General features: G+C 38.6%; 1 protein-coding gene across 1 annotated transcript in view; it reads left to right on the forward strand.

The window, feature by feature from the left end:
• RNF141 (ring finger protein 141) overlaps positions 1 to 13,155 on the forward strand; it is a 34,795-nt gene that overhangs the window by 14,348 nt on the left and 7,292 nt on the right. The window contains exon 4 of the mRNA XM_053560488.1: positions 761 to 942. Within this exon, the coding sequence (XP_053416463.1) occupies positions 761 to 942 (182 nt within the window). The remainder of the gene's footprint in view (positions 1 to 760; positions 943 to 13,155) is intronic.

The following is a 13,155-nucleotide window of genomic DNA, read 5'->3' on the forward strand; positions in this document are numbered from 1 at the left end:
TGTAAGCCACAGATGCTTCCTGGCCATGGTCATTTCAAAAAAAGAATATATGTCTCACTCTATGACTCTCCCAAGTCTTATGAAAACAATTGCCTATTCTTGCTCCAAGTATCTTCAAATGTTAGATCGTAAACTAGAGGGGGGAGAGATACAACTTCTCTAGGCCACTAGTTTGACTCCATATGAAATGTTCTTTTTTTTCCTAAAGCTCAACATGGACTTCTGGGGAAAATTCAACATTTGCTGTTAGGATTCACTTTATGGCAATTTTCTTGCTTTAGTTTAGAAATTTGGTTACAAAATAGAACTTCAAGATATTCAAGAAAACATTCGTTCCAGTTATAGTACAGTCACATGTGGTGGTTGTATTCAAATGCATCCTTTAATTAAGAGATTCTTTAAGAAATTAAAATGAAAAAAAAATTAAAGTGAAAAAATTGTCATATTGATCCTTAAAATTTATTTCTTTACTCTGGGAAAGTCATCTAATCCATCATCTCTAAACAGGATGATCCCTAATATCTTGTAGAGTTCTTTTGAGTATAAATGAGAGAAATTTAAGTACTTTGAACGCCACAGATGTTAGGGGACATGGTATATTTATTTATTCAGATTCTTGCTTCCTTAGGTAATTAGCAAACCTTGAAAACTTTTCTTTCCTTGGATAATTGACTAAATATTTGTTACCTCTTTTTATTTTGGAAAAAGTGATAAGAGACATGGTCAACCTTTATTTTTTTCATTTTCTTTGTGTTTTTAGATTAACAAAAGCAGTGGCATTGTGGAAGCATCACGGATCATGAATTTGTACCAGTTTATTCAACTTTATAAAGATATCACAAGTCAGGCAGCAGGAGTATTAGCACAGAGCTCCACTTCTGAAGAACATGATGAAAACTCATCCTCTGTAACATCTTGTCAGGCTAGTTTTTGGATGGGAAGGTAAACAGTGCATAATTACCATGTTCATTGATTTTCCAAGATGCAAACTACTGAAATCTCATTAATATATTTAGCTAGTTCTCATCGTGACATCTTAAATCTGTTTGTTTCGATTGGTGTTATATACGTATCTGAGATCAGTTTGGGGGTTAGTCTGTGCTTCCTACATTGATCGTTATGGTGCCAAATGAAAACTAAAGTAAAGTGGTTCACATCAGTTAATGTTCTTTCAAACTAGTCTGCAATAATCCACTTTCTACTCTATTAACTTGCATTTAATGACAAAGGAAACAGTTAATACCCCCTTGTAGTAAACATTCTCAGTCAAAGCCTTTTAGGGAATTAGGTCCAAGAATATGGCAAAATCATCTCAACTCTTCTTAAAAATGTCTGATTAATTGGAACATTTAAATTTTAAATATTAGCTTCAGGACTTGGCAGTCCAATCAGGAATGAACTGAATGCATATACTGAGTTACCAGAAGGAAATGAAGTCAGCCAGAGTTTTCTCTGATGGTGCTTGTTTACTCAGGCCTAATATATTATTGTTCTATCAAAACTTTCTTTTCCTTCTCTATTATGCTTTTGGCATGTGAAAGTTCCCACCTGTTGCCATTTGACAATCATGACCATAATTTAAATTTATAAATGCCTCATTGGAAAAAGAACTTACGTGGCTCTAGACATGTTGGCATCCTGTCTTATCGTCTTATTGCAGAAATGTGTATTGATAGTGTCCTTTACTTTAAAGTCAAAAATGTGTTTAACAACAATTTATCTTTTATTGCTCTATGGACAGTTGCACTTTCCGATTCTTTTTTTTTTTTTTTTTGAGACAGGGTCTTGCTCTGTCACCCTGGTTGAGTGCAGTGGCATGATCATAGCTCACTGCAACTTTAGACTCCTAGGCTCAGGCAATCCTGTCTCAGCCTCCCAAGTGGCCAAGATTACAGGCATGCACCACCACACCTGGCTAATTTTTCTATTTTTTGTAGAGACAGGGTCTCATTTTCGCTGTAGCTAGTCTTGAGCGCCTGCCTGTCTAGTTCATTCTTAAACCAATTAGTTTTCAAGTGCTATGTTGTAGTTAAATTGTATTTTACATTTATCATTTCATAGTTATCCTTAATAGAATTATTTGGTTTCATAGATTTAGGATATATAAGTGTTACTGACATGCCAAATGAGTTTTAGAACATTGTAGGTTACCTTTAGGCTTATCTTTCAAAGATGGGTCTGATTTTTGCCCTTTTTTGTTCTTCCTCTTCAGAATGGTGATTTTTTTTTTAAGTATTTTAAAAGTTGATGATGGTGTTAACCAGTATGTTTAAGCTCTATGGTAGCAAATGAAAAAGAATACTTTTTTCATGTTTCTGTCATCTTAATGAAGAAGATAGAAGTGTGTTATCCCCTTTCATGTGCCCTGGAGACTAGAAACTCAATGCCTGATTGGTTTTTTAGGGCTGCTTCTTGTCTTTGTACGTTTGTTGGTTTATGGTGATACCCTGATAATCTAGTTCATAGAAGAAGACTTTCCAAGTTGAAGGGAATCATAAGGGGCATTTACATATTTCAGCTTTACATCTGATGCATAATTCTACTTAAGGGTTTACATTTATTGAATATTTAAAGGGTATTAAAATTGTGATAAGTGTTGTACATATATAAACTTATTACATCTTTACAAACCCATGGGAGTATAATTATTGGCCCATTTCAGATGAAGAAACTAAGGTTTAATCAAATTGTCATGATTAGAAATTGACCTAGGTGAGACCCACATTCAGGACTGTCTGGCAGTACAGCCACACTGTAACCTCTGCTCTGTTACTTTGTGGTACAGATAGATCTTGTGATACTCTGCTTCTCAAACTTTAATATTCAGCGATTTTGAGGAGGAATCTAAGATTCTGTTAAGCTCCCAGGTGGGGCAAGTGCAGCAGATCCTCAGATAACACTTGGAAGCGAGACTGGACTTTTGCTAAGTTGTACTCCAACTTGCAAGTACAAGTAACACTACAGTTCTGTGAGACTCACTGCCTCAGAGAAGCAAGCCTTTTCATACTCAGATGCCTCTAACCAGGGTAAAATTTTCCTTTTGCTTTATATTCCTCAGAGTAGCCAAAATCTGATTCTCTTGATGCAGCACAGCATAGACTCTGGAACCATTTTCCCTGTGTTCACTCCTAACTGCCTGATTTTTGGACAAATTATTAAACCTTTTCCTACGTTTCCTCATCTATTAAGAAGTTGATAACTATAGTATCTGCCTCCCAAGACTGTTGAGAGAGTTAAAAAATATAGCGTGCTGAGGAGGATTAAAGATGGTGGCCGAGTAACAGCTTCCCTGCAACTGGGAACAGCGAGTCTGAGGAGACAAGACTCCAGGCATCTCTGGCCGGTGGGATCTGCCTACAATCATCCCTTTGAGGATACAGAGAGCCAGCAAGGGACTTCTGGACCCCAAGAGGAGGACAAAAACAGTGGAAAACTGGCAAGTGGTTGCGTATGTTCCATCGACCTAATCACGCCAGCAACTGTAAGTACAAGCAGCAGTGAGACTGCAAACCGGAAAGGCCTTCCCTGTGAACTGTTTCGGTGTTCTTGGACTTGGCACTCATTTGAACTGCCTTGGGGAGAGCTTGAGCAGGAGTGTGGAGAACTTTGGGCATTGTCTGGGGCCCCAGACTGAGCCACTGAGCTGGGCGCAGGAAGCCATTATGAAAGAACTGCCTGCCCTGGCAAGCTCCGACCTCAGGGTCTCAGAGCAAGGATTGGGCAGGTCAAAGTAACCTACTGACTGAGCAGCCTAAAGCCGGGGACTGAGCTGCCTTACAGCCTTAATCCTTAGGGGCAGAGTGAGATGGTTTTGGCACACTGGAGCCTTGGGCTGTTGCCCTGGGTAGAGTGCCGTGACATCACAGCTCATAGCAACCTCAAACTCCTGGGCTTGGCGCCGCCCAGACCTCCATAAGAGCTGTGCAGCGACCCCCAACTGGTGACCCGCACCCACCGGGCCTCCACATTCCCTGACCAGGAACTGCAGGAGCCATGCAACCCTGCGTCCTCTGTGTCCTCCCCCCTTCTGTGTCCTCCCAGCTTCCACACTAGCCCGTTCATCTGGACAGGGACTCTGGTAGCTGCGTGCCCTTTGGAGCCCTCCCTGCCTCTGCACAGAGTTCTTCTCCTGACCAGAGACTGCTGGAGCCTTGGGCTCTCTGTGCCAAAGTCACTGGGTGCCTGGCACTCCCAGAACCGTGCGCACCACCCCCAGCCCTGTTGCTGGATCCGGGTGTGTCACAAACCGGAGCTGCTTCCACAACCAGAACTCCCTAGCTAGAGCAGCCCCAGAGGAACTACATAGGGACTCCCTAGAAAGATCCAACAACAATAGAGTGATCCCGCTGGGGTCTAATCTTGGAGAGACACCTCCCCAACTCTGAGGACAGCCAGAGGCAACGGTGAAAAACAATCGTGAGGCGAAATCAACAGAAAAACTCTGGCAATATGAATAATCAGAGTAGATCAACTCCCCCAAGGATCAATGGGACAGAAACAGCACAAGACCCCATGCACAAACAAATACCTGAGATGTCAGAAATTGAATTCAGGATCTGGATAGCAAATAAGATCGAATTAGAATTCCAAAAGTTATCTCAAAAATTCAATGGATTCAAAGACCAAATGACCAAAGATTTCAACACATTGAGACAAGAAGTTGCATCCCTCAAAGATCTGAGAAACACAGTAGAATCCCTCAGTAACAGAATGGAGCAAGCAGAAGAAAGAATTTCTGACATTGAAGACAAAGCTTTCGAACGCTGCCAAACCCTCAAAGAAGAAGAGAAATGGAGAGCAAAAACAGACCACTCTCTCAGAGAGCTCTCAGATAATTTGAAGAAAACTAATATTCGTCTTATAGGGATCCCCGAAAGTGATGAAGTGGCTTCACAAGGCACAGAGTCTCTTCTCCATGAGATTATGAAGGAGAACTTTCCAGACATGCCAAGAGATTCTGAAATCCAGATAGCAGACAATTTCAGAACTCCAGCACGACTCAACCCAAATAAGACATCCCCCAGACACATCATAATCAATTTCACTAAAGTTAATATGAAGGAGAAAATTCTGAAAGCTGCCAGACGAAAGAAAACCATTACCTACAAGGGGAAGAATATCAGAATAACTGCAGATCTCTCTGCTGAAACCTTTCAAGCTAGAAGAGGATGGTCATTGACTTTTAATCTCCTAAAACAAAATAACTTTCAACCCAGGATCCTGTACCCAGCTAAACTGAGTTTCATTTATGACGGAGAAATTAAATACTTCAACGACATTCACATGTTGAAGAAATTTGCCACAACTAAACCAGCTCTCCAGGACATTCTTAGACCTATCCTCCATAAAGACCAGCGTAAATCTCCACCACAAAAGTAAATCCACCCAAAAAATTTTTGATCAATTCCAACTTCCATAGTTGCAAAAGGATTAAAAATGTCCACCGGTCTCTTGAAAGGCTTATCAATACTCTCAATTAATGTGAATGGTTTAAATTGTCCTCTAAAGAGGCATAGGTTGGCAGACTGGATACAAAAACTCAAGCCAGATATCTGCTGCATCCAAGAATTGCATCTTACATTAAAAGACAGATATAGACTCAAGGTGAAAGGATGGTCATCTATATTCCAGGCAAATGGAAAGCAGAAAAAAGCAGGCATTGCAATCCTGTTCGCAGATGCAATAGGCTTTAAACCAACCAAAATAATTAAGGATAAGGATGGACACTTCATATTTGTTAAAGGTAATACTCAATATGATGAGATCTCAATTATTAATATTTATGCACCCAACCACAACGCACCTCAATTTATAAGAGAAACTCTAACAGACATGAGCAACTTGATTTCCTCCACTTCCATAGTAGTTGGAGATTTTAACACCCCCCCTTAGCAGTCCTGGATAGATCCTCCAAAAAGAAGCTAAGCAAAGAAATTTTAGATTTAAACTCAACCATTCAACATCTGGACTTAACAGACATCTACAGAACATTTCATCCCAAAAAAACTGAATACACATTCTTCTCATCAGCCCATGGAACATACTCCAAAATCAACCACATCCTAGGCCACAAATCTAACCTCAGCAAATTTAAAAAAATAGAAATTCTTCCTTGCATCTTCTCAGACCATCATGGAATAAAAGTTGAACCAAATAACAGGAACCTGCATACCCATACAAAAACATGGAAGCTAAACAACCTTATGCTGAAGGATACATGGGTTATAGATGAGATTAAGAAGGAAATCACCATATTTCTGGAACAAAACAATAATCAAGACACGAATTACCAGAACCTCTGGGATACTGCAAAGGCAGTCCTAAGAGGGAAATTTATAGCACTGCAAGCCTTCCTCAAGAAAACGGAAAGAGAGGAAGTCAATAACTTAATGGAACATCTCAAGCAACTAGAGAAAGAAGAACACTTCAACCCCAAATGCAGCAGAAGAAAAGAAATAACCAAAATCAGAGCAGAATTAAATGAAATTGAAAACAAAAGAACAATACAACAGGTCAATAAATCCCAAAGCTGGTTTTTTGAAAAGATCAATAAAATAGATAAACCTTTGGCCAACCTAACCAGGAAAAAAAGAATAAAATCTCTTAATTTCATCAATCAGAAATGGTAATGATGAAATAACAACAGACCCCTCAGAAATTCAAAAAATCCTTAACGAATACTACAAGAAACTCTACTCTCACAAATATGAAAATCTGAAAGAAATCGACCAATACCTGGAAGCACACCACCTACCAAGACTTAGCCAGACCAAAGTGGAAATGTTGAACAGGCCTATATCAAGTTCTGAAATAGCATCAACTATACAAAATCTCCCTAAAAAGAAAAGCCCAGGACCAGATGGCTTTACATCAGAATTCTACCAAACATTTAAAGAAGAACTAGTACCTATACTACTAAACCTCTTCCAAAATATAGAAAAAGAAGGAATATTACCCAACACATTCTACGAAGCAAACATCACCTTGATCCCCAAACCAGGGAAAGACCCAACAAGAAAAGAAAATTATAGACCAATATCACTAATGAATATAGATGCTAAAATACTCAATAAGATCCTAACAAACAGAATCCAACAGCATATCAAAAAAATTATACACCATGACCAAGTCGGATTTATCCCAGGGTCTCAAGGCTGGTTCAATATACGTAAATCTATAAATGTAATTCAACACATAAATAAACTTAAAAATAAAGACCATATGATTCTTTCGATTGATGCAGAAAAAGCTTTTGATAATATCCAGCATCGCTTCATGATCAGAGCACTTAAGAAAATTGGTATAGAAGGGACATTTCTTTTTTTTTTTTTTTTTTTTTTTTTTTTTTTGGTTTTTTGGCCGGGGTAGGTTTGAACCCACCACCTCCGGCATATCGGACCGGTGCCCTACTCCTTGAGCCACAGGCGCCGCCCAGAAGGGACATTTCTTAAACTAATAGAGGCCATCTACAGCAAACCCACAGCCAATATCGTATTGAATGGAGTTAAATTGAAATCATTTCCACTCAGATCAGGAACCAGGCAAGGTTGCCCATTGTCTCCATTGCTCTTTAACATTGTAATGGAAGTTTTAGCCATTGCAATTAGGGAAGAAAAGGCGATCAAGGGTATCCACATAGGGTCAGAAGAGATCAAACTTTCACTCTTCGCAGATGATATGATCGTATATCTGGAAAACACTAGGGATTCTACTACAAAACTTTTAGAAGTGATCAAGGAATATAGCAAAGTCTCAGGCTACAAAATCAACACCCATAAATCTGTAGCCTTTATATATACCAACAATAACCAAGCCGACCAAAGAGTCAAGGACTCTATTCCTTTCACAGTAGTGCCAAAGAAGATGAAATATATGGGAGTATACCTAACAAAGGACGCGAAAGATCTCTACAAAGAGAACTATGAAACTCTAAGAAAAGAAATAGCCGAGGATGTTAACAGATGGAAAAACATACCATGCTCATGGCTGGGAAGAATCAACATTGTTAAAATGTCCATACTGCCCAAAGCAATATATGACTTTAATGCAATTCCTATTAAAACTCCATTGTCATACTTTAAAGATCTTGAAAAAATAATACTTCGTTTTATATGGAATCAGAAAAAACCTCGAATAGCCAAAACATTACTGAGCAATAAAAACAAAGCAGGAGGAATCACGCTACCAGACCTGAGACTGTACTATAAATCCATAGTGATCAAAACAGCATGGTACTGGCACAAAAGCAGAGAAGTAGATGTCTGGAACAGAATAGAGAACCAAGAGACGAATCCAGCTACTTACCGTTATTTGATCTTTGACAAGCCAATTAAAAACATTCAGTGGGGAAAAGATTCCCTATTTAACAAATGGTGCTGGGTAAACTGGCTGGCAACCTGTAGAAGATTGAAACTGGACTCACACCTTTCACCATTAACTAAGATAGACTCTCACTGGATAAAAGATTTAAACTTAAGACATGAAACTATAAAAATACTTGAAGAAAGTGCAGGGAAAACTCTTCAAGGAATCGTCCTGGGTGAATATTTTATGAGGAGGACTCCCCAGGCAATTGAAGCAGTACCAAAAATACACTACTGGAACCTGATCAAACTAAAAAGCTTCTGCACAGCCAAGAACATAGTAAGTAAAGCAAACAGACAGCCCTCAGAATGGGAGAAAATATTTGCAGGTTATACCTCCAATAAAGGTCTAATAACCAAAATCCACAGAGAACTCAAACGTATTAACAAGGAAACAACACATGATCCCATCTCAGGGTGGGCAGGAGACTTGAAGAGAAACTTCTCTAAAGAAGACCGATGCAAGATCTACAAACACATGAAAAAAAGCTCATCATCCTTAATCATCAGAGAAATACAAATCAAAACTACTGTGAGATATCACCTAACCCCAGTAAGAGTAGCCCACATAACAAAATCCCAAAACCAGAAATTTTGGCATGGATGTGGAGGAAAGGGCACACTTCTGCACTGCTGGTGGGAATGCGCACTAATACGTTCCTTCTGGAAGGATGTTTGGAGAACACTTAGAGACCTAAAAATAGACCTGCCATTCGATCCTATAATTCCTTTACTAGGTTTATACCCAGAAGACCAAAAGTCACAATATAACAAAGACGTCTGTACCAGAATGTTTATTGCAGCCCAATTCATAATTGCTAAGTCATGGAAGAAGCCCAAGTGCCCATCGACCCACGAATGGACTAGCAAATTGTGGTACATGTATACCATGGAATACTATGCAGCCTTAAAGAAAGATGGAGACTTTACCTCTTTCATGTTTACATGGATGGAGCTGGAACATATTCTTCTTAGCAAAGTATCTCAGGATTGGAAGAAAAAGTATCCAATGTACTCAGCCCTACTATGAAGCTAAATTATAGCTTTCACATGAAGACTATAACCCAACTATAGCACAAGACTATGGGGAAAGGGCCAAGGAAGGGGAAGGGAGGGGGGAGGTTTTGGTGGAGGGAGGGTAATGGGTGGGGCCACATCTTTGGTGCATCTTAGAATGGGTACAGGCGATTGCACTAATGTACACAGCTATGACTTAACAATAAAAAAAATGTAATTAAAAATATATATATAGCGTGCTTAGAACAGTACCTGGCTCATAATAGTGTTTCTCTAAGAGTTAGAGTTATTTTAATTATTTTTTTTATTTTTTTTATTTTTTTGCAGTTTTTGGCCGAGGCTGGGTTTGAACCCGCCACTTCAGGTATATGGGGCTGGTCCCCTACTCCTTTGAGCCACAGGCACCACCCCTTAATAATTATTATTATTATTATTGAATTGTTACTGTATTCTACTTACTGTTCTCAGTAGCTGTGCCCTCTGGAATTCCAGCAAACAAGTCTCTTCTATCTTCCAACCTTTCAAATATTTGAAAACAGTGATCACATTCGCACTGAGCTTTCTGTTCTCAGGGATAAGCTTCCCCAGTTCCTTCGGCCTCTGTTTATATGGATCTTTTCTACGTACTGGAGGTTCTCCTGGTTGATTCTTTATCTGCCAGTATGCCTTTCAGAGTATGAGGCATAGAATTAAATACTGCAATCTACAAGTGATCTAACAGGAACAAATAGAGCAAGACACTCCCTTCGGTTCACCATGCTGCTAGGAAAGTAGCAAAAAATCAAGTGGACATTATACAGGTTCCACTGGCTATTTTCTGTTTCTCTTATTCTTCTATCTCTGTCCACAATGCTGTTCTTTGTAGCCCTACACGCCTCACTTTTAAAGTCTAACCTGCAGAACATTCTGTCACTCTATGGATTCAGTTATATTCTGTGTTATTGACATCTGGAGGAAGATTATAAACTCCTCAAAACCAGAAATCCTGATTAATCTGGATTCACACCTAAAAAACACTTAAATATTGAACTGAATGTATTTGTTTATGTAAAATTCAGATACATTAGATCAGTGGTTCTCAATCTTCCTAATGCCGCGACCTTTTAATACAGTTCCTATGTTGTGGTGACCCCCAACCATAAAATTAAAGCAACGAAAATAATTTTATGGTTGGGGGGTCACCACAACATGAGGAACTGTATTAAAGGGTTGCGGCATTAGGAAGGTGGAAAACCACTGCCTTAGATCCTTATTCATCTAAGTTTTCCTTCTGTTTCTTCATTTCAGTTCAGTGACTGTCCTCTTTTCCCCATCACTAAAGCATTTAATCAATTACCACATCCTAATGATTTGTCTTTTAAAGTGCTCCTTAGTCTAGGCCCTAATTATCTCCTAGATAAATTGCTGAAATAAGGTCCTAACTGGTTTTCTTCTCTCTAAACTGTCCCTCATACTGCACTCCCAATTAATCTTGCTGAAGTACTGTTTCAGTGGGAGTCCACTTTCCCTTGCTGATTCTAGCTTGTCAGAACACATTCAAACTTAGTATTTTGACAGTTAAGGATCAGATTATCTCTACTATATTTAATCGTTTCTCTCAGTTTTCCCCCTGAGCATCATACCAGCCCCCTTGTTACACGTACACACATTTTTATTTTCTACCTTCATGATTTTGTTTGTGTGCCTAGAATGTCCTCTCTCAAATCCCATTATTTTTCTGTCTCATCTTTTCAACAAGTTTGAACTATATTCATCTCTGCCTTCTTTACTTAGCATTTACCACATGTAATATACATTTAGTATGTTCAAATCAACGAGTTTTTAAGTATTATCTCACTGTGGTATACTGTGTTGTGCTGTAAGCACAGCAGGGGATGAAACACATTAGAGATAGCTCTCGCCCTTAAGAAGCTTATCGTGGATATACTTTGAAACATTCTGTTTTTGTATGATTGCAGAAGGCATACATGTTTGATGAAGAAACCTTAAAAATTACAGAATGACATAGGATAAAAGAAATTAGAATCACTTCAAAAAACATTTATTGCAAATCTTAGAAAACACTCTATACTTTAAGAGCTTATAGTTTATGGAGAGACAAACCAATCAGTAGTCAATTAATATGCAATATTTTAAGTAAGTCCTTTAATTGAATCAAATGTTGATTTTGAGAGCAGAGAGAAGATGGTAATTTGAGTTAATAGAGTTAGAGTTGTCTAAACTCACAAGGGCAATTTGAGGAAAGGAAAACACCATGTACAAAGGCATGTGGCTTATTAACAGGCATTCTGAATTGTGGCTGGAGCAGAAGGTTGACATGTTTTTTCTTCCCAAAAGGATGAAAGGGCTCTTACAGAACAGAAACCGCTTCCTATCCCTTTGTGTTTCTCATAGCTCCTGATACTGAAGTCTAAGCTGTTCTTTCATGGATGTGCTCATAGTGCATCAGCCACATAAGGCCTTGATGTCAGGGTTCATATTTTAGAGAGCTTTATATCCTGCATGATGAATAAATTACACAGTCATGCATTACATAATGACATTTTGGTCAACAGACTTTGTAGATGGGCCCATAAGACCCATTACTATAATGGGGCTGAAAAATTCTTATTGCCTAGTGATGCCATGGCTGTCCTGAGGTTGTAACACTAAACATATTACTCATGTATTTGTGGTGTAGTGTAAACAGAGCCACTGTGGCACTAGTTGTATAAAAGTATAGATCATACAGTGATATACTGTAACAATACTTGATCATAAATGAGGCACCAGCTACATACACCTGAGCTGGCGGGTTCAAATCCAGCCCAGGCCCGCCAAACAACAATGACAGCTGCAACCAAAAAATAGCCAGGCATTGTGGCGGGTGCCTATAGTCCCAGCTACTGGGGAGGCGAAGGCAGGAGACTTGCTTGAGCCCAGGAGTTGGAGGTTGCTGTGAGTTGTGAGGCCACAACACTCTACCCAGGGTGACAGCTTGAGAATCTGTCTAAAAAAAAAAATGACTGTGTTACTGGTTTATATACCATACTATATTTTCTATCATTATTTTGGACTAGAGTATACTCCTTATACTTAAAAAAAAAATTTTTAACCATAAGTCCTTCAGAAAGTATTCTAGAAGGAGGCATTGCTATCATAGGAGATGACAGCTACATGCATATTATTGCTCCTGAAGACCTTCCAGTGTTCAAGGTAGATAAGACATGGAGGAGGAAAGCAGTTGATATTGATGATTCTGACCCTGTGTAGACCTAGACTAATGTGTGTGTTTATGTTTTAGTTTTTAACAAAGAAGTTTAGAAAGTAAAAACATTAAAAATTTTAAAAACAAAAAAAATTGTAGAATAAAGATATAAAGAAAAAATAGGTAGAGCTCTGCAATGTTTATGTTTTAAGTTTTGTTATTACAAAAGCATCAAAAAGTAAAAAATTAAAGTTTATAAAGTAATAAAGTTATAGTAAGCTAAGGTTAATTTGTCATTGAAGAAAGAAAAAATTTTTATAAATTTAGTGTAGCCTAAGTGTACCATGTTTATAAAGTCTACAGTACTGTACAGAAATGCCCTAGGCCTTCATGTTCCCTCACACTCACTCACTGACTCTCCTAGAGCACCTTCCAGTCCTGCAAGCTCCATTCACTATAGGTGCTCTATACAGATGTACTATTTTTTTATCTTTCATATTCTATTTCAACTGTACCTTTTCTATGGTTAGATATGTTTAAAAACATAAATACATACCAGTGTGCTTCAGTCACCTATAGTATTCAATA

The sequence above is a fragment of the Nycticebus coucang genome, chromosome 14 (assembly GCF_027406575.1).
Source record: "Nycticebus coucang isolate mNycCou1 chromosome 14, mNycCou1.pri, whole genome shotgun sequence".
Taxonomy (NCBI): domain Eukaryota; kingdom Metazoa; phylum Chordata; class Mammalia; order Primates; family Lorisidae; genus Nycticebus; species Nycticebus coucang.